This window comes from Helianthus annuus, chromosome 15 (genome assembly GCF_002127325.2).
Source record: "Helianthus annuus cultivar XRQ/B chromosome 15, HanXRQr2.0-SUNRISE, whole genome shotgun sequence".
Lineage (NCBI taxonomy): Eukaryota > Viridiplantae > Streptophyta > Magnoliopsida > Asterales > Asteraceae > Helianthus > Helianthus annuus.
In genome coordinates, this window is record NC_035447.2 from 171,145,432 (window position 1) to 171,166,688 (window position 21,257).

Consider the following 21,257-nt stretch of genomic DNA (forward strand, 5'->3'; position numbering starts at 1 on the left):
TTTAAATAAGATCCATATTTGTCGGGCCGAATTATTCAATTCGGGTCTCGGGAGAAGGGGAAAAAGCACGGAAGTTTTTGGAGCCAAAACCAAAATTTAGATGGTCTTACGAGATGCCACATCATCTCTCAAGCCCTTATAACATGACACCTAAGCCCTTATTTATCATGTTTATATATATATATATAGATTAAAGAAAAAGTAGTTATATATTAATTCATAACATCCCAATGAATAGTGTTTGTTTTGTATTTTATTACTTTTTTTTGTTTTTCTTTTGTATTATATATTATATATTTATATAGTCTTAAAGAGAATGGTCGGTGGCTGTCACATCAAAGCCACCGACCCATTCTTTTATATATATGTCATAACCTGAAAGTTGTTAACAAAATGAGATTTGATTGAATTGGTTAAGTGTTTGTTGTTGTAACACATAGATCCAGGTTCGATTCCTTTCCATTACTTTTTTGTGGTATTTTTTTCATTTAATAGTCTCAGTATTTATTTTCTTAGTATTTATTTTCTTTTTCTGTTCCATTGTTTTTTTTATTTTTTATTCACTAGGTGTTCTCAACTTTTTTTTCCCTTTTCTATTTTTTTTTATTTTCATTTTCATTTTGATTCTTTATTTTTCCTTTTCCAATATACATTTCTTTATTTATCTTTTCTTTTTCTATATACATCCATATAATAAATATGATACATATGAATGAATATATATATATATATATATGAATATATGTAGGTTTGTATGTAGATGTTTGTTTTTCGTGTACAACTATCCACTTTCTAATTCGTTTTTTCATTGTTTAGCTTAAAATTAAAAAAAAAAACTATATTTTCACATTGTTATTTTTTAAGTATGTGTCATTATAAGTTCACGTTTCGACGCAACTTTTCTCACGTATTTTTTTCGAAAACAAGTCGGGTCAATATAATACGTTTCATGTTTATTTTTATGGGTGGCTATAAATTCATGTTTCAGTTTATATAAATTCACGTTTCAACATAAATTTTTTCGGAAACAACTCTGGTTAAGTATAATACGTTTTCATGCTTATTTTTGCATACGATTTTGGTTGGTCTATGTTTTGACGTAAATTATGTTTGGAAACGAGTCTGGACTCTGGTCATTCGACAGTATAAATTCGAGTCACTGATTGTTGATGTTGCTAGGTCTTGATTCAAATATAAGGATGATGTAGTGGTGGGTTCAGTTCTGTTTCTTTTGTAACTACAATGTTTATATAGGTTACACTGAGTTAGATCGGATACGTGGAAACACACGTTTTCATATGATTAACGCATCACATAACGTGTCCTTAGCTATAAACAACTAAGTCGTTGCCGCCGCAACGCGCGGCCTATGGCAAGAATCTAGTTATATATTAATTCATAACATCCCAATGAATAGTGTTTGTTTTGTATTTTATTACTTTTTTTTGTTTTTCTTTTGTATTAAATGCACGGATAGTTCCTGTGATTTTGCAAAAATGACACCTATAGCCCCCAACTTTTGAAAATTACACCGGTGCTACCTGTGGTTTGACAGTTTGTTACTCGGATAGTCTCTGGAGTGGATGACAGTTAGTTTTCTTCGTTAAGTGGATGTGAAATGACAAATTTACCCTTCATCTTCTCCCCTCTATAAAAACAAAACAACCCCACCCCAACCCCAACCCCAGCCCCACCCCACCCTTCTATCTGTTTCTGATGTAGACTAGAAAACGGGATACGAAATCGAACCTGATGATTCTCACAGAATGCCAGGAACGATTCTTCCAAAATTCGTTGATTCACGAAGAATGCCAAAAGTTGGGGGTTTCACACTCTAAACACTCAATAGTGAATCGGGAGAGAAAAATGACTTTTCATAAATTTCAAAACCGATTATCTTTCTCCCTTTACATCCATATAAATAATAACGTAAATTGAAAACGGGCCTCAAAACACACTTTGGCCAAAAGCTATAACAAAATAAAAGTCCACGAAAAGCACTAACAACATAAAAATATAAATAACTCATAGAAATAAGCGTTTTTGGGCCTGAACGATGACCCAACAGTGGTTTGTAGAAAGATGGGCTTCGTTCTCACGATCGATTCGCCTGGTCGCACGCCCAAAACGGACACTTGTAGCCCAAGTTAGAGCCATTTTAGTGAAGCCCATTTTGTTACGCGATCTTGGGTCTCCAAATACAAGATGGCCCGCTCCTCCACACTTGGGCCCGCATCAGTTTCCCCCCACCATTAACCACCAACTACCACCCACCTCCCACCTACACCACAAGCAACCACCTTCACCGTCTTCTCCTAAATCAGCGGTGCATCCGGCGATAGGCAATAGGCATACCTCTGTGAAGGCAAGAAAGCCAGGAACATCAATCTCAACAACTTAAGAATCCACATAAACGACATGGAGGGTTTTGAAATCCAGATCAATGAGAGTTCCGCAAGCTACAGAGGGATTATTCTTTTGAGAAGCTTATATCAACTCCACTTATATACTTTTTCTACTTCGTTACTCTGTTCCTCCAATTTCCAGGTGTAATTAACCAATTTCTTCTTTTAAGGAATCCTGAGCCCTAGTCGGATGAAATTGGATATGTGATATACAAGAGGAATGAATGAATAAGGTGAGCAGATTGAAGGATCTTAATTACTGAAGCCACTAGTTATGATGATCGGAGGATTGAAAGCTTGACGATGACGAATCAACCTTAGATCTTCCCGCCATGCAATGAAAAAGTCGGAGTGTTTACACACATAATATGGTTATTCGGTACAACACTCAAATAATGAAGGAATTCCATAGGGCGCTGGTCAGGAATAATACGATATTGCTGATTTAGGAGAAGACGATGAAGTTGGTTACTTGTGGTGTAGGTGGGAAGTGGGTGGTGGTTGGTGGTTAATGGTGGGGGGAAACAGAGAGAAAGGTGGGGGGTGGGTGGGGTTGGGCTGAGGTTGTTTTGTTTCTATAGAGTGGAGAAGATGAAGGGTAAATTTGTCATTTCACATCCACTTAACGGGGAAAACTAACCGTCATCCACTCCAAGGACTATCCGAGTAACAAACTGTCAAACCATAGGGAGTACCGGTGTAATTTCCAAAAGTTGGGGACTATAGGTGTTATTTTGCAAAACCACATGGACTATCCGTGCATTTTACTCTTTTCTTTTGTATATATATATATATATATATATATATATATATATATATATATATATATATATATAATATATTGGTTTTATTATTATTTACCTTAATATAGCCTCTCAATATTTCAAAAACTTTGTAAAATGTCATGTTTACTCCCTGAAGTTTTACATGCTTTCTTTTATGTACGTGTTAGTATAATACCAATTGGTTTAAGTTTCGACGTAGATTTTTTCATGATTTCCGTCAGGTCAAATATAGTTTTCGTCTTCCTTTTTATGCATGTCTTCAATTTATCATTTGTTGTTATAAATTCGGGTATTTATTAAATGTTTTTCCCCGTTTATAATAAAATTATGCTTTTGCCCCAACTCAAAATTACGATTTTGCCTTCAGTTCAAAATAAAATAATGCTTTTGCTTCCAGCTTAAAATTACGATTGTGCCCTTAGTTCAAATTTATATTACGATATTACCCCAACGTCAAAATTACGAACTTGCCTTTGCGCAAATTTATGATTTTGCCCCTGGTTCAAATTTACAGTATTGCCATCACTTTAGCTTTTAGCAAATTATGATTTTACCCTCAGTCAAAAAATACAACTTTGCCTACAGTTAAAAAAATTACAGTATTACCACTGTTTTAGTTTTTATAGAAAAAGTATAAAAGTGTTTTCTTTTAATTGGTTGAGTCGATTTAATTGTTTTTCGTGTCAAGTAGCTGCCTAACACTCGCTCATTAGTCCTTACAAATTACTGTTTTGCCCTGACCTCAAATTTACGGTCTTATCATCGTTTTAGTTTTTTTTTCTAGTAAAACTATAGTACTGATTTTTTAATTGGTTGAAAATTATTCGGCCTATCGCCCCGCAACGCAGACGTGACATCAACTAGCACAAAAGAAAAGAATTTCAAACATACATTGATAATTCCACCAACAAAGAGACAAGTTCACACATTGAAGAAAACGATTTCACCTTTCAAATAAAAACTTTTGGGCCCTAAATCATCTTTGCCAAGTGGACACAGGAGCACAATAGTGGAGAAACACAGCCGAAAGGTGACGCATTTTAGCTATAAACCCTATCTTGCGCCGCTATCTTCCACCATTCTCACATTCAATCTATGGCGACTCATTGCTTCAACCCATGCGATAACATCTTCATTTCACCCACTCTCATTTCCCCAAAACCAAAATCTATCCATTCTTCGTTACTGTCAATAAACAACACCCAAATCAGCCACAAATTGTTCACTTTTTCAACACGCACACCAGGTGTTTGTCAAAATGTCTGCAGCTCTAAACAGGGTAATCAAGTGGGTGAATGTGAAAAATCTCAAAAACCCAATGTGGGTAAGAGAACTGACATTAAAAAGATTATGATTCTGGGTGCTGGGCCCATTGTTATTGGTCAAGCTTGTGAATTTGATTATTCGGGTACTCAAGCTTGTAAGGCGTTAAGGGAGAATGGTTATGAGGTTGTGCTTATTAATTCGAACCCTGCTACTATTATGACTGATCCTGAGATGGCTGATCGGACCTACATTGAACCCATGACGCCTGAGTTAGTCGAGCAGGTTGTTAACCGAGTTTACTATCTGTTATAGTGTTATTGTTGTTACTGTTATTATTATTTGATTTATCGTTTATTTTAAGTTGTTAGTTAGTTATAACTGCGTGGGTCGGTTTTGGACTCAAACTAAAGAAAAACCCGTAAATTCAAAACCTTTCGGTTTTGGTTTTCGGTTTTCACGATGGGTTCGGTATGATTTCGGTTTTTTCGGTTTTGCCATTTGCTGTTGAAATTTTTGGGCCGAAAAAAATGGCTCAAATAATGGATTTGAACTTAAGGTAGTTAGACTGCGGGGAGGGGGGGGGGGGAGCTTGGGTTGGGGGCTTTGCTCGTGGCGATTGTGGATTCCACAAGTTTATGTTGAAAAATGAGGGGTGTGGTGTGGCGTGGCCAGCCATGTGATTTTTTTTAATTAAAGTAGCCAATCAAAGAGGGCCGTATTGAACCAGCCAACCAAAGCCAGCCAAGTCACCCTGCCCCCCCCCCCCCCCCCCCCCCCAAGGCTGAGTACCCACGCCTAAGGGGCAATGGCATGCCCAACTATCACCCGGAGTGGAGTAGCTGGCGTTGAAGGGCTTCCCCGCCCAACCAACGCTCCCACTCCCCGCAGTCTTATTAACGTTTTATCATTATTTTTGTCTTTTTGTTGTAATCCTTCGGTATAGTAGGGGTGAGCATTTGGTTCCGGGTACAGTATCAACTGGTACTGTACTGAGCCATTTTCGGTACCCATTTATTTGCATTTTTCTGCATCGATACAATATTTTGGGTCGATTTACTTTCGAATACCGGTACCGTATCAGCCACTTTCGGTACGGGTACTCACTTTTTGCGTTTTACAGTACGGTACGGTACCAGTACAGTACCGAGCTCATCCCTACAGTAAGGGTGATTCCAGTTATTTAATGCACATAAAATATTATTCATAAGAACATTTTTTCAGTTCTTTTGAATTTTTTGATAGGTGATTGCACAAGAGAGACCAGACGCGATTTTACCCACCATGGGTGGCCAAACCGCGCTTAATCTCGCAGTGGCGTTGGCGGAACGTGGGGTGTTGGATAAGTATAACGTAGAATTAATCGGAGCTAAACTTGAAGCAATCAAGAAAGCCGAAGATCGAGAGTTGTTCAAGCAAGCCATGAAGAACATCGGGCTCAAAACTCCACCGTCCGGGATCGGTACTACCCTACAAGAATGTACGCAAATAGCCGAAGAAATCGGCGAGTTCCCGTTAATTATCAGGCCCGCTTTTACATTAGGTGGTTCCGGTGGCGGGATTGCGTATAATAAACAAGAATTCGAGGCGATTTGTAAGTCGGGGCTTGCAGCGAGTGTGACGTCACAAGTTTTGGTCGAGAAATCGTTGTTAGGATGGAAAGAATACGAGCTTGAGGTTATGCGGGATTTGGCTGACAATGTGGTTATCATATGTTCAATCGAGAATATCGATCCGATGGGTGTGCATACCGGAGATTCGATCACGGTTGCTCCTGCGCAAACGTTGACCGATAAGGAGTACCAACGGCTTCGTGATTATTCTATTGCGATTATTAGGGAGATTGGAGTTGAATGTGGCGGTTCTAATGTTCAGTTTGCTGTTAATCCTGATGATGGGGAGGTTATGGTTATTGAGATGAATCCTCGGGTTTCGAGGTCGTCTGCGTTGGCGTCTAAAGCTACCGGTTTTCCGATTGCGAAGATGGCTGCAAAGTTATCGGTTGGTTATTCTTTGGATCAAATTCCGAATGATATCACGATGAAGACACCGGCTAGTTTTGAACCGTCTATTGATTATGTTGTCACAAAGGTTAGAACCGTTGACCGTTATATTAGTTTACGGGGCAATTTCAAATATACCCCTACAAACTTGCAAAATATCATATATACCCGATATCGTATATACCCTTATAAAATAGTTGAAATATCATATATAACCAATTCATTAAAAACAATTTAATAAATGACAGTTATACCCTTATTTTCTGAAACTTTGAAATCTTGTATATGAGAACTTCAAATATTATATATACTTATTTCTAGCTTAACTTATTTAGCTTAAATATTATATATGAGGAATATACTATTATTTTTGGGAAAAAAATAAAAATGGGTAAAAATAAATTTAAGCTTAAAATGTGTTATATAAAAATATAAAGTTGAAAGATGAGCATATATGAAAATTTGAAGTTAAAAAAATAAGGGTAAAATGATTATTTAATAGATTGTTTTTAATAATTTGGGTATATTTGATATTTTAACTATTTTATAAGGGCATATACGGTATTTTTAGTTTTGATTGGGTATATATAAAAATTTTGAAGTTTGTAAGGGTCTATATGATAATTAAATTGTTGCAAATTTTTACTCAAAATAATATTTTTTAGCATTTGGGTAAACCTTCTTTAGGTTATGATCATTTGATTAAATTAATAGTAAGTAAAGTACATGAATGGTCCTTATGGTTTACCAAAATTTTGGATTTGATCCCTAGCTTTCAAAAAGTACACGGATGGTCCCTATGGTTTGCCCTTTGTAACACATTTAGTCCCCAATCAACAAATCTAAAGGTTTTAGCATGTCCAAGTTAGGGCATAGTTGTCGATAGCGAATAGCGACAAGGCACCTATAGGCTACGTAGCGAATAGCGACAAATAGTGACGGCTATTTTATAAATAGTGATTACACTAGAAAAAGAATTTTGAAAATTGTTATATGTATAGTACATCAAAATACCCTTGTATATATGCTATTTTACATGTATATTTAACAAAAACATATAAATCCAGCTATTTTATAGCTATATCTAATTGCTATTCACATCAAAAAAAATTGTCGCTAAATACGCTATTGGTCGCTATGACCCATGTAGCGACACTTGGTCGCATGGCTACATAGCGCCCTATAGCGGTCGCTATAGCCGCTATTGACAACTATGAGTTAGGGACTAAACGCGTTACAAAGTGCAAACCACAGGGACCATCCATGTACTTTTGGAAAAAGTTGGGGACTAAATGCGCTACAAAGTGCAAACCACAAGGACCATTTGTGTACTTTTGGAAAGCTAGGGACCAAATCCAAATTTTTGGTTAACCATAGGGACCATCCGTGTCCTTTACTCGGGTAATTATGAGCGTTTAAGTTTCAATGGGTATGTTTGATCTTCTGAAGTTGGGTTGGTTACTACGAAACTATTAACGTTTAAAAGGGTATAACGGTCATATTTTAAAAGTCCCTAATCTTAATCCATGTTTTTCAGATACCCAGGTTTGCATTTGAGAAATTCCCGGGATCTCAACCCATATTAACAACACAAATGAAATCCGTTGGTGAATCGATGGCAGTTGGACGCACATTTCAAGAATCGTTTCAAAAGGCGGTTAGATCGCTAGAATGCGGTTACTCGGGTTGGGGTTGTGCACCGATAAAAGAGCTCGATTGGGATTGGGAGAAACTTAAATACAGTCTGCGGGTCCCGAACCCGGACCGTATCCACGCGCTATACGCCGCAATGAAACGAGGCATGAAAGTGGACGCGATCCATGAAATAAGTTTCATCGACAAATGGTTTCTCACTCAACTTAAAGAATTAGTAGACGTTGAGCAATATATCATGGCAAAAAGTTTATCTCAGGTCACTAAAGATGAGTTTTACGAGGTTAAAAAGCGTGGTTTTAGCGATAAGCAGATCGCGTTTGCTACAAAGTCGACGGAAAAAGAAGTTCGCGTGAAACGCTTGAGTTTAGGAGTTGTTCCTGCTTATAAACGTGTCGACACTTGTGCTGCGGAGTTTGAAGCAAACACTCCGTATATGTATTCTTCTTATGATTATGAATGTGAATCTGCTCCGACTAAAACGAAAAAAGTTCTGATTTTGGGTGGTGGGCCCAATAGAATCGGTCAAGGGATTGAGTTTGACTATTGCTGCTGCCATGCTTCATTTGCCCTTCAGGTTTGTTCTTACTTTCTTGATATGGTTCGGCTAGTTTTTACGAAAAATTCCTGGCCGAACCCTACTTACGGTTTTGGAAACTGACCGGGTTGGTTAAGACGGTTGGATTGGCCAGTTTTGACAGTGTGTCAGTTTTGTTTCGGCGGTTTGACCCTTCTTTTTAGGGGTGCAAACGAGCCGAGCCGAGCCCGAGCTCGAGCTCGTTTAACATATGAAAGCTCGAGCTCGAGCTCGGCTCGAAGGTCATTTTTCAAGCTCGAGCTCGGCTCGGGCTCGACTCGTTTAGGATTTATTAATTAATTTATATTAATTATAATTATTATTATACATATAATTAAGTTATTTTTTATATTTATATAAATGGTAATTATTATTATATAAATATATGTTTAATATATTAATAAAAATATATATAAACAGAAAGCTCGATTAGGCTCGCGAGCCGGCTCGAGCTCGATAAGCGAGGCTCGGGCTCGTTTACTAAACGAGCTTGTTTTTTAGGCTCGGGCTCGAGCTCGAGCTCGTTTAAGCTCGGCTCGTTCGAGCTTTTTTTCGAGCCGAGCTTGAGTAGCTCGCGAGTAGCTCGGCTCGTTTGCACCCCTACTTCTTTTAATATATTTTTTGAGTGAAATGCCATTTTCGTCCTTGAGGTTTGGCCAGTTTTGCAACTTTGTTCAAAGGTTTTTTTATTTTCCTCTAAAAGGTTTTAAATCTTGCCGTTTACATCCGGCTCGTTAACTCCATCCATTTTTCTCCATTAAGTCAGGTGTATTTCCGTCCTTTTTGTTAACTTAAAAGGCAATTCGGTCTTTTTCACTTTATGTATAAACATTTAGCATAATGTACAAGTATTCAAAAAACCGAGTTGCCCTTTTAGTTAACAAAAAAGACGAAAATATCCCTGACTTAACGGAGAAAAATGGATGAAGTTAACGAACTAGATGAAAATGGCAAGATTTCAAACCTTTTGGATCCTAATAACATTGTTTGTTTGAATCTTATTAGGAAGCAGGTTACGAAACTATTATGATGAATTCAAATCCGGAGACCGTATCCACCGACTACGATACAAGTGACCGTCTCTACTTCGAACCGCTAACAGTTGAAGACGTACTTAACGTCATCGACATTGAACAGCCCGATGGCATCATCGTGCAGTTCGGTGGTCAAACCCCTCTGAAACTGGCTCTACCGATCCAACACTACCTTGACGAACACAAACCGCCGTCCGCCAGTGGCGGTAACGTCCGCATCTGGGGCACATCACCCGACTCCATTGACGCTGCTGAAGACCGAGAACGGTTCAATGCGATGTTAAAAGAGCTACGAATCGAACAACCGAAGGGTGGGATTGCGAAAAGCGATGCTGATGCGTTGGCGATTGCGTCAGAAATCGGATATCCGATTGTTGTAAGGCCGTCTTATGTTTTAGGTGGTCGGGCCATGGAGATTGTTTATAGTGATGAGAAGTTGATAAGTTATCTTGAAACGGCTGTTGAGGTTGACCCGGAGCGACCCGTTTTGATCGACCGGTATTTGTCGGACGCTATTGAGATCGATATCGATTCGCTTGCGGATATGCACGGTAATGTCGTGATCGGTGGAATTATGGAGCATATTGAACAAGCAGGAGTCCATTCCGGTGACTCCGCTTGCATGATTCCGACAAAAACAGTTTCGGCTAAAAGCCTAGAAACGATCAGATCGTGGACTGTTAAACTCGCTAAGCGATTAAACGTATGCGGACTTATGAACTGCCAGTATGCAATTACGGGTGCTGGGGACGTTTTCTTGCTCGAAGCGAACCCGCGGGCGTCTCGTACGGTCCCATTTGTTTCAAAAGCGATCGGGCGCCCTTTAGCTAAATACGCTTCACTTGTAATGTCGGGAATGTCTCTTAACGAACTCGGTTTCACAAACGAAGTAATCCCGAAACATGTTTCAGTTAAAGAAGCGGTTCTTCCGTTCGAGAAATTCCAAGGATGCGATGTGTTTCTCGGGCCCGAGATGCGTAGCACCGGTGAAGTAATGGGGATCGGGACCGAACTCTCAATCGCGTTCGCCAAATCGCAAATCGCCGCAGGCCAGAAACTACCCGTTTCCGGGACCGTTTTTCTTAGTATGAACGATATGACAAAACCGCAATTAACGAAAATTGCTCGTGCTTTTCTAGGGCTCGGGTTTACCATTGTTGCGAGTTCTGGTACCGCTCGTATTCTTGAATTAGAAGGTGTTCCGGTTGGGAAGGTGTTGAAGCTGCACGAAGGACGTCCGCATGCGGGTGATATGATTGCGAACGGACAAATTAATTTAATGGTGATTACGAGCTCGAACGATGATGTTGATCAGGTTGACGGGCGTCAGCTCAGGCGGATGGCGCTTGCGTACAAGGTTCCGATCATAACAACGGTTTCGGGTGCTTTGGCGACTTGTGAGGCTATCGGAAGCTTGAAAACGACGAAAATCGAAATGGTCGCTATTCAAGATTACTTTTTAGAGCAGAATGCTGGTAAAAACAATTCTAATTATATTTCATTTATTTAAGAGTTAATTACAATTTGCCTCCCTGTGGTTTGGGTCACTTTTCACTTTTCCTCTTTAAATCAAAAACCTTTTGTATTTGCTTGCAATTTGTCACACTGTAGGAGGATAAGGTTTTTGTGGTCAGTGCAAACGAGCCGAGCCGAGCCCGAGCTCGACCAGGCTCGAGCTCGAGCTCGTTTAACATATGAAAGCTCGAGCTCGAGCTCGGCTCGAAGGTAATTTTTCAAGCTCGAGCTCGGCTCGGGCTCGACTCGTTTAGTATTTTTTAATTAATTTATATTAATTATGGGTAGGGATATGGTAAAAAGTGTCCAAAGTGTAAGAAGTGTAAGAAGTGTTTTAAACCATTGGATCTTTGATCTAATGGTTGAGATCAAAAGGGTATTAAAATGTAAATTGTGTTTTAATTAGAAGGGGCTTTTGTAAAATTGAAGGGCAATAGTGTCTTTTCCATTCTTTCAAATATGGTAACTGTTTCAAACACAACCATCAAACTCCTAAAAATCAGCGAATTATATGTAACCGCCATCAATCTCCAAAAAAAAATCAGCGAATTTCTTCATACTTTAAAACATTCCCAGATTTTTAAAACGTAATCGCAGATTCAAGTCATGGTGTTTTATCTGGAGACATTGTTGATGGCGTGGTGTTTTATCTGGAGACATTGTTCGTGGCGTAGTGTTTTATAAATACAAAACATTCCCAGATTTTAAAACACCAAGACTAGGATTCAAGTCATGGTGTTTTATCTGGAGACCTTGTTCATAGTGTGGTGTTTTAAAACATCTATGATTCAAGTCATGGTGTTTTATCATGAGACATTATTCATGGCGTGGTGTTTTATCTGGAGACATTGTTCATATCGTGGTGTTTTATCTGGAGACATTGTTCATGGTGTGGTGTTTTATCTGGAGACATTATTCATGCCGTGGTGTTTTATCTGGAGACATTGTTCATGGCGTGGTGTTTTGTCTCCAGATGTTTAAAACACTATGCCATGAACAATGTCACCAGATAAAACACCACGCCATGATTCAAGTCATGGTGTTTTATCTAGAATCCCCAGCAACCTTCTATATAAAACACCATGACCAACATCATAGTCAATTTATCCAGTTGTTTTAAAACACCACGCCATGAATCTGATTATAGATCTATTTATGATAAAGTATGAAGAAATTCGTTGATTTTTTGGAGATTGATGACGGTTACCATATAATTCGCTGGTTACCATATAATTCGCTGATATTTGAATTAAATGACAAAATGTACAATTACAAAACTACCCTTTTGAATTAATTAAGAGGATGGACACTTGTCATTCCAGGAATATTTCTTACACTTCTTACAAATTAAGCACTTTGTACAGGATCCTAAACCTATTAATTATAATTATTATTATACATATAATTTAGTTATTTTTTATATTTATATAAATGGTAATTATTATTATATAAATATATGTTTAATATATTAATAAAAAAATATATAACTAAAAAACTCGATTAGGCTCGCGAGCTTGTTTTTAGGCTCAGGCTCGGGCTCGTTTACTAAACGAGCTTGTTTTTAGGCTCAGGCTCGAGCTCGTTTAAGCTCGGCTCGTTCGAGCTTTTTTTCGAGCCGAGCTCGAGTAGCTCGCGAGTAGCTCGGCTCGTTTGCACCCCTATTTGTGGATATAAAGAGACTTCTATTGACCGATTTACCCTTGCCACGTTAGTCAACGTTAACAAAATATTCTTTAGACTAACGGAAGTCATACCACAGCGTGACAAATTGCAAGCAAATACAAGTCTAAGTGTGCAGCACAAAAAGCTTTTGATTTAAGGGGGCAAAGTGAAAAGTGACCCAAACTACAAGGAGGCAAATTGTAATTAACTCGTTATTTTATATCTATTTTTGTACAAATTTCTTGATAAAAAGTCTTTTCTTTTTTTTTTTGTTTTTTCAGGCAAGACTGCTGCAACAGTCTCGATAAAGTCGTAGGTTTGTGCTGAAATTATATATATTTTTAATTACGTTGGCGAGACCGGTGGGCTGGATAATGTTTAAAAACGGGTCGGGTTGAACGGTATCATTTTTTGTATGGGCTGAAACAAGGACTTGGTGAACGCTTTTGTTATCTTTTACACTTGATGTATTATTTATGACAAGAAAAACAATAGTTTGTTATAATAATCGACACTTTCGAATAAAAACACTTAGAAGGTTGTTTCCTATTAATAGGTCACAACCCACGTCGACCCGTTTACAAGAAAATGGGTCACAACCCAAGTAGACCCGTTTACAAGAAAATGGGTCACAACCCACGTCGATCCGTTTACAAGAAAATGGGTCACAACCCAAGTAGACCCGTTTACAAGAAAATGGGTCACAGCCAACGTCGATCCATTTACAAGAAAATGGGTCACCCAAGTTGACCTTGTTTACAAGAAAGTGGGTTAAAACGCCCCTCTCTACCGCAAACCTATGAGGAATCGAAGTTTTTTTTTTAAGCTGATTCGCCATATTTTTTGCAGGTAAAACGAACATATCTACAGCCATTTGAAGACATGACTTCTGGTTTCAAAATTTTTGTTAGGTTCAGGCGTTCAGCCCTCTAACCGAGGGTTATTTTCTAGTGTTTTCTTTCCGTACCGATTTCTTATTTCTGTGCATCGGATTTTGTGTTTGGTGGCTGTAGTCGGGTGTTATCATCGTTTTTTTTAACGGCTAAAGCACACTCCCTAATTCTACTCCCAAGTCAACATCTTTTGTCTACCATGGGACTTTGAACCCTTAGCCATATGAGAGAAACACCTTACTACACTTTGATACCGCCAGGCTACAAGCCGTTTGGTAGCATTATTATCACTTGTACGAATGACGTGTAAGTATTTAATCATTTAATAATGCTCATTTAAACATGGGAAATTGGCCTGTAATAATCCCACCTAGACCTTATTGGCCATTAATAATCCCACCTCAGAATATTCCTCCCATCAGTCCCACCTTTCACCTATTTTTCCTACAATGGTCCCCTGTTAAAAATACTTAACGGAGTTAAGTTTTTTTCCAAATTACAAACATATTTTTTAAGGCTTTTGATTAGAACGACGATATGAGTCCACTGATGTAAAACTTGCCTCGAAACGGTGATCCAAACGTTGAAAACAGCGCTTCTGATCAAAAGCCCGAAAAAATCTGTTTGTAATTTGGAAAAAAGCTTAACTACGTTAAGTAAGTTTTACATCAATGGACCATTTCGAATTAACCAAAATCAAGTCACTTGGAGCACCATTTCGAAGTAACCAAAATCAAGTCACTTGGAGCACCATTTCGAAGTAAGTTTTACATCAATGGACTCGTATCATCTTTTTGATCAAAAGCACGAAAAAATCTGTTTGTAATTTGGAAAAAAGCTTAACTACGTTAAGTTTTTTTAACGGGGGACCATTGTAGGAAAAATAGGTGAAAGGTGGGACTGGTGGGGGGAATATTCTGAGGTGGGATTATTAATGGCAAATAAGGTCTAAGTGGGATTATTACAGGCCAATTCCCCTTTAAACATACATGGATCATATGTTTAAACATACGTAAACCATGAGACTAGAACCCTCAACCACTTATAAAGGAACCCCTTCATACCGCTAAGCTACTAGCCAGCATTTGTATAATATTACACACATCGTTAAAACATATTCAAAGTACACATTTGATACACGAGTGACATTTATGTTTCGTATTTTTCAAAAATGAAATACTACGGCTTTACGCATAATATATCAAGTAATTAGATTACTTTTCAAGTATTTGAATTCCAAATTGTCGACGGACCCAAAATTTATTGATCAGACATCAGAGTTATTGTAAAGCGATTACAACTAGACGTTGCCACCATAATTGTCTTAATAAAACTCGGATGATTACAGTGGCGGACTTATAGTGTTGATAAAAACACCCCTTAACTCCATAGTATAAAAAACACCCCTCAACCCTGTCTCCGTAGTATAAAAACACCCCTTAACTCCATTTCCGTAGTGTAAAAATACAACTCAACTCCGTTTCTGTTATGTAAAGGATACCCCTGATCCTAAAAAATAAAAATTAGGATGCCCCTAACTTTTTGGGCTAGTTCCGCCACTGGATGATTACGACTGAAAAAACCAAAAACATTGTTCCATATCTACCATTTGTTACATACACTTCATCAAGACCGAAAAATCCAAAAACATTTTTACATAGTTTACACCGGTGTTGCAAATACCAGACCGAGCATTAGTGAACAAGCACGTATGATCAAAACAACATACATATGCAGAGTAAACTAATTTTAACACTTTGATAATCAAGACCATCTTAAACCTGTGTTGCCGGGCTTAAAATCTGTTTTGGCGATGATTCCTTCTCCATTCCCATGGCATTTCAGGGTTCGGTAAAGCCCACAACCCGATTCCCTTAGCCCGGGCCTCTTTCTCCCACTGATATCAAACCAGTAACCCGATTTTAGAACACAAAAAAAAGAGTAAACTGTAATTTTGGTCCCTGTGGTTTGGTCACTTTAGTCCAAAACTCAAACCTTTTGCATTTGGGTCTCTGTGGTTTCAGTTTTATTGTCATTTTGGTCCAATAATGAAATCAGTTCATGTTTGTCTTATAAAATCCTGCTATTTTGTCCTTTTCCTCATGGGCAAAATGGTAATTTCTTTTTATAAATAAATACTAGATTCTATAAGACAAATATGACCTGGTTTGCCCTTGAGGAAAAAGACAAAATTGCAGGATTTTATAAGACAAATATGACCTGATTTCATTTTTGGACCAAAATGGTAATAAAATTGAAACCACAGGGACCAGATGCAAAAAGTTTGAGTTTTGGACTAAAATGACAAAACTGACCAAACCTCAGGAAAATGGCAGTTTACTCAAAAAAAAAAAAAAAAAAAATTATTGTTAACACGATTACATAACTTTAAAGAAGTAAACAGTCACCTTCTCAAACTGTGGACGTTTGTCATACGCAGTGTAATGCCATGCAAGTCCTTTCTTCAACATTCGTTTCTGCATAATCACGTTTTTGTAAATTTGTTGCGTTACATTTGTCAGTACACGTATAAAAGCAATGGAATTACTTGTACGAAGAGGCCATTGCAGTAAACGTCTCCAACAAAACGCCCGTATTGATCTTCGTCAAAGACTTGAATTTTCAAACACTTGCCATCAACTATCTTCACGAGCTCGTCTTTGGCCTCTTTCCCATACGGCTGCTGGTTTTCAGGCGCATCTATTCCCCTGTTTCCATTGACATCGATTCACTCATATGAAAAAGCAAAGCAACATATATGATTTTTCACCGACTTTGGACACATGATTATATGTTCATGACAGATTTAACTAATGACCGTTGACTTTGCGTCCGTTTTTATTATGGTGGTTGGCGCCCCGGGCGCTATAATTGGTGAGGTGGCGGGGTCGCGTTAAGCCACACCCTGTGGCCTAACTATTATTAAATTTAAAAGAAAAGTCAAAAGGCACGTGGCAATCCCATTTGACTCTTTTATTTAGGGTGTCAATGGGTCTTGTTCTCGGGTTGGCAGGTCAAACACGAACACGACATGGGTTTTCACGAGTTGACATTGTAAACGACCAGCTCAACTCGAAACTTTATTTTAGAGTAAACTTTCGTTTTGCTCCCTGTGGTTTGGTCACTTTAACGATTTTGCCCCAAACCTTTAAAAATAGCCATTTTCCTCCAATAGTTTGCTATAGTTTTTCCATTTTGCTCCCTGCGGGGAGCAAAATGGAAAAACAGACAATTTGGATGGAGTTAGAGGCAGGGAGCAAAATGGAAAAACCATAGCAAACTATTGGAGGAAAATGGTTATTTTTAAAGGTTTGGGGCAAAACCGTTAAAATGACCAAACCACAGGGATCAAAACGAAAGTTTACTCTTTATTTTATTTCAGTTTTTGCATATTTCTAAAATTACAAATTTACACGTATATTATAATCACGTTTATACTATAACACGTGATTTTTCATTTCTCATTTATGTTTAAATTTTGGCATAAAATACCAAGTCAGTTTAAGTTACGACATAAAACAATTTTTTTTTTAAATAAACAGGTTAAACGAGTCAACACAGTTCATCCTAAACATAACCCCTTTAGCTAAATCTGTTTGTAGGTTCAACGGAAAACTGGCCTAAACCTATTTAACCAAAGCCCGCAAATTTCGTGTTAGATTCTTGTCGTATCAGAAATTCACACCCTTACCTTTCTCGCAGTGACACATTTTGGCACTTCATCGTAGAGAGCAAGACCAAACAAAAACAAGGCACAATCTAGAGTGAATTTCAACGATTGTACTTTATCTTTATACCCATTTTCAGGCGCTGTCCTTTATGTTCAAACTTGACGAATTTTGTCCTTTATGTTTTCATATCATATACGTTTTGTCCTTTAGGCCTAACCCAGTTAGTTTTTTCAGTAAAATTTGGTCATGTGCTTTGCACATGAGTGCATATTTGTCAATTCAAAGGTTGCAGAAGCTTTGAGTTGTAAATCTGCCGTTGAACTTACCTTTGAATTGACAAAAATGCCCTCATGTGCAAAGCATATGACCAAATTTAACTGAAAAAGCTAACTGGGTTAAGCCTAAAGGACAAAACGTGTATGATATGAAAACATAAAGGACAAAACTCGTCAATTTTGAACATAAAGGACAACGCCTAAAATGGGTATAAAGATAAAGGATAATTCTTGAAATTCACTCCACAATCTATTTGAAATACCTTAGTCTAATCCGGTATTTTCGTGCTAGAATTTCCTCGTCGTTGATATTTAGCACCCTGTATCAACAAGTAGTACGATCAAGAAATGATTTCCACTAAAGTTTAAAAAAAAAAACTTTAGTATGACATGGACATGAGTAAATACTTATAACCCGCATCAGTAATCTGCTTGTGTAGCGCGTCTGCCATAGCGTAGTTCCTTTGGGCACGCGCTAGGTTGCGCTCAACCGCAGCCATATGTACCTCATGGGGCACGAGAGACGACTCCCGCACATCTGTGGTATTAACATACACATTTACACCATCTCCATCTGGTACCGTCTTTCCATCAACCTTTTGTAATCAAGTAAAAATATGCAAAACTAATAAGAATTCGTGTTTGAAGAAAGTGTGATTGTGAGTTTCGCAGGAACTTGTTCTTACAGGAAGAGTGTGTAACTCAAACATAAGGCCATCCACGACGGATGGAGCTTCACCGGCCGAGAGTTCATCAAGTGAATAAGGAATAGGAAGCCCATAAAATGACAGTAATCCCTTTATAAAACAGAAATAGAATACGCGCATAAAAGGCAAAATCAGGCGAACAGGTCGAAAGTCATCCAAACTACATTTGTGATCCATACAACCATTTAAATCTTTTTATGCAAATAAAGATGGATTGAAATTCGATAGTGTTGTGGGCGGTGCCCATTTTGGGCCCGGTCTAGTGGGCTTAAGTGCATAGTCTTGTAGTCCCATTATGGTTAAGCCTAGGGGCGCAAACGAGCCGAGCGGCTCGCGAGCTACTCGAGATCAGCTCGAGAAAAAGCTCGAAACGAGCCGAGCCTTATCGAGCTTGAGCCTCAAAACAAAGCTCGTTTGTTTATCGAGCCCGAGCTCGAGCCTCACATGTGAAGCTCGTTAGGCTCGTCGAGCCTTAGTGTAAACGAGCCGAGTCGAGCCGAGCTTATTTAAACTTGTTTACAAGCCGAACTCGAACCTAAAAATAAGCTTATTTAGTAAACGAGCCCGAGCTTTACTTATCGAGCTCGCAAGCCTAAATAAGCTTATTTAGTAAACGAGCCGAGCTCGAGCTTTGAAAACAAAGCTCGAATCGAGCCGAGCTCTCATAAGTTAATCGAGCTTGAGCTCGAGCCTGGCCGAGCTCGGGCTCGGCTCGGCTCGTTTACACCTCTAGTTAAGCCCAACATCCATCTATATAAGGGGACTTATACCAACACATAAAGGAAATCTGAGACATCATTCTTCCAACTCTTATGTGGGTATAAGTCCTTATACAATTTTTGTAAGGGATGTTGAACTTAACTCTAATGGGCCGACCAGTAACGGGCATTGACCCACTAAACCGGCCCACAATGGTTACCGTCTACCATAGTTGTCAATAGCGAGCATAGTGACCACTATAGCGCGCTACGTAGCATATAGGTCTAGGCTCGCTATTAGGGTTGTAGCGATAGATAGCAATAATAGCGACAATTTTTGTTTTTGTTTTTTCAATATAAATAGCAATTGAAAATAGCTATCAAATAGCTGGATTTTAGGTTTTTGTTAAATATACCTGTAAAATAGCATATATATCACGATTTTGATATAATATACATATAATTTTTTTTTTCTAGTGTATCGCTATTTATGGCCACTCGCTCTGTAGCATAGAGGTACCTTATCGCTATTTGTCGCTATTCGCCATTAACAACTATGCCGTCTACAAATGTAATTATGTAATGTTAGTAAGCATACTAATAAACAAAGACAATTTGGATTATAATAGTCCAAACTATGGCCACTTGACCGATAATGATGCACGCTAACAGTTTGACCAATGACACTTCTAACTTTCACTATTTTCACCAAAGGCAATCTCAACGTAACGCCTGATGACGTGACATATTGTGTCACTAGTCATATTGTCGTATGTATAAATTATTATCAGCCAATGGGTCACGGTTTGAATTAATAAATCATCATCGTCATCATCATCATACTCAGTAAATCCCACCAATAGCTAAGCTAAGGTAGGGTCCAAGGAGGGTAAGATGTAGACAGCCTTACCTCTACCCCATAGGAATAGAGAGGCTGCTTCCAGTGAGACCCCGGCTCAATAGTAGTTTTGCATCAAGCCTTGACATAAGGCACATGACACTCAACAATTGAGACAACTGCCGATTAGTGCATGTACCCCTGTCTTTCGGCTATCAACGCCACCACGCATGATTAACCATCCCCTCTTTTAACTTTATTTTAAAATAACGTTAAAATTAGTGCACTTTCACTTTTGCCCCCGAGCGCCCACACATAAATCCAATTTGCCTAAAATAAATCCAAAACTAAATGAATAAAACTACCCGACCCGACCCGTTTGGACGGATCAATTACTTACCTGAACATCAGGTACTTGGTGTCTCTGGAGGGTGTGAAGTACAAGTCTAGAAGCTTCTTCAGGTGTAGTTGGTGGAGGTTTTGACTCTCTCCAAGCCTTTGATAGCTTCTTATACCTTCATAAAACTCTTAAAAATATTAATTAAAACTGAAAAGGGTAACTAAAAAATATTAAAAATTACCAGTTTGACTGAGCTTTCTTGGATGAAATCACATGTGCACTCAGCCCATCAGGAACCTGCAATATTATTGTGTAAACAAGTTTATAATATTATAATAATAAAAATAAAAATAATAATATTGTGTACCTGTGAGGTGATTTCAAAGTGGTAGAGGTGTTGGGCAAGGGCGGAGACGCCGACGGTGGAGGAAGAGACGCCGTGGTAGCCAAGGACAACGTCACCGGCGGCGCCGTCTGCGGTGGTTTGTGGCGGAGAACAGCATTGGCCGTACAGAAACCGGAGTGCATTTCCCATTATTGTGTTTTTGACTTTTTGACTTTAGTTTAAAGAGAAAGTGAAACTTGAAAGATATTTGTCGAAGTGGAATGTGGATAGTTGATGATCATGAAGAAAAAGTTGCAAGTAAAGTGACTGTGTGCCACGTGGCAATGTAGCACTTGTTATTAGTTTCTAACTTTTTATTTTATTTTATTGTGAGGTGTGTTGAAAAGCATTCATGTTGAAACCTTTATATTCCTCTGCAAATTTGATCCAAAAAAAACATATTTCTTTTTTATAAATTTAGTATACTTTTCAAAACATCTCACATCAATTCTTTATCTCTACTTTTATCTCACTCATAAATACTTATTTTATTATTATTTTCTCTTTCATACACACTTACAAAAAAAAAAAATAATAATAATAATAATAAAGA

At 38.2% G+C, this 21,257-nt stretch overlaps 2 protein-coding genes across 3 annotated transcripts; one reads left to right on the forward strand and one right to left on the reverse strand.

Annotated features, from left to right (window-relative positions):
- The first annotated feature begins 4,085 nt into the window (after positions 1-4,085).
- On the forward strand, positions 4,086-14,133 carry LOC110912787 (carbamoyl-phosphate synthase large chain, chloroplastic). Of its 2 annotated transcripts, XR_004880347.1 has the most exons (7): positions 4,086-4,738; positions 5,699-6,544; positions 7,994-8,686; positions 9,692-11,195; positions 12,995-13,097; positions 13,179-13,213; positions 13,747-14,133. XR_004880347.1 is itself a non-coding variant. In XM_022157594.2 (6 exons), the coding sequence occupies exons 1-5, from the start codon at positions 4,286-4,288 to the stop codon at positions 13,211-13,213; spliced, it is 3,531 nt and encodes a 1,176-aa protein (XP_022013286.1). In that variant the 5' UTR covers positions 4,130-4,285; the 3' UTR covers positions 13,747-14,133. The 2 variants fall into 2 exon arrangements, 1 of the variants encoding a protein (XP_022013286.1); XM_022157594.2 differs by lacking the exon at positions 12,995-13,097 and having other exon boundaries at positions 4,130-4,738.
- A 1,224-nt stretch (positions 14,134-15,357) lies between these two features.
- On the reverse strand, positions 15,358-20,926 carry LOC110912788 (staphylococcal-like nuclease CAN2). Its single transcript, XM_022157597.2, has 9 exons — positions 20,687-20,926; positions 20,561-20,616; positions 20,380-20,494; positions 18,423-18,533; positions 18,145-18,332; positions 18,000-18,056; positions 16,339-16,498; positions 16,199-16,267; positions 15,358-15,687 (listed from the first exon to the last, which is right to left on the reverse strand). Exons 1-9 carry the CDS (start codon positions 20,852-20,854, stop codon positions 15,586-15,588), a joined length of 1,026 nt encoding a protein of 341 aa, XP_022013289.1. The 5' UTR covers positions 20,855-20,926; the 3' UTR covers positions 15,358-15,585.
- Positions 20,927-21,257: the final 331 nt, after the last annotated feature.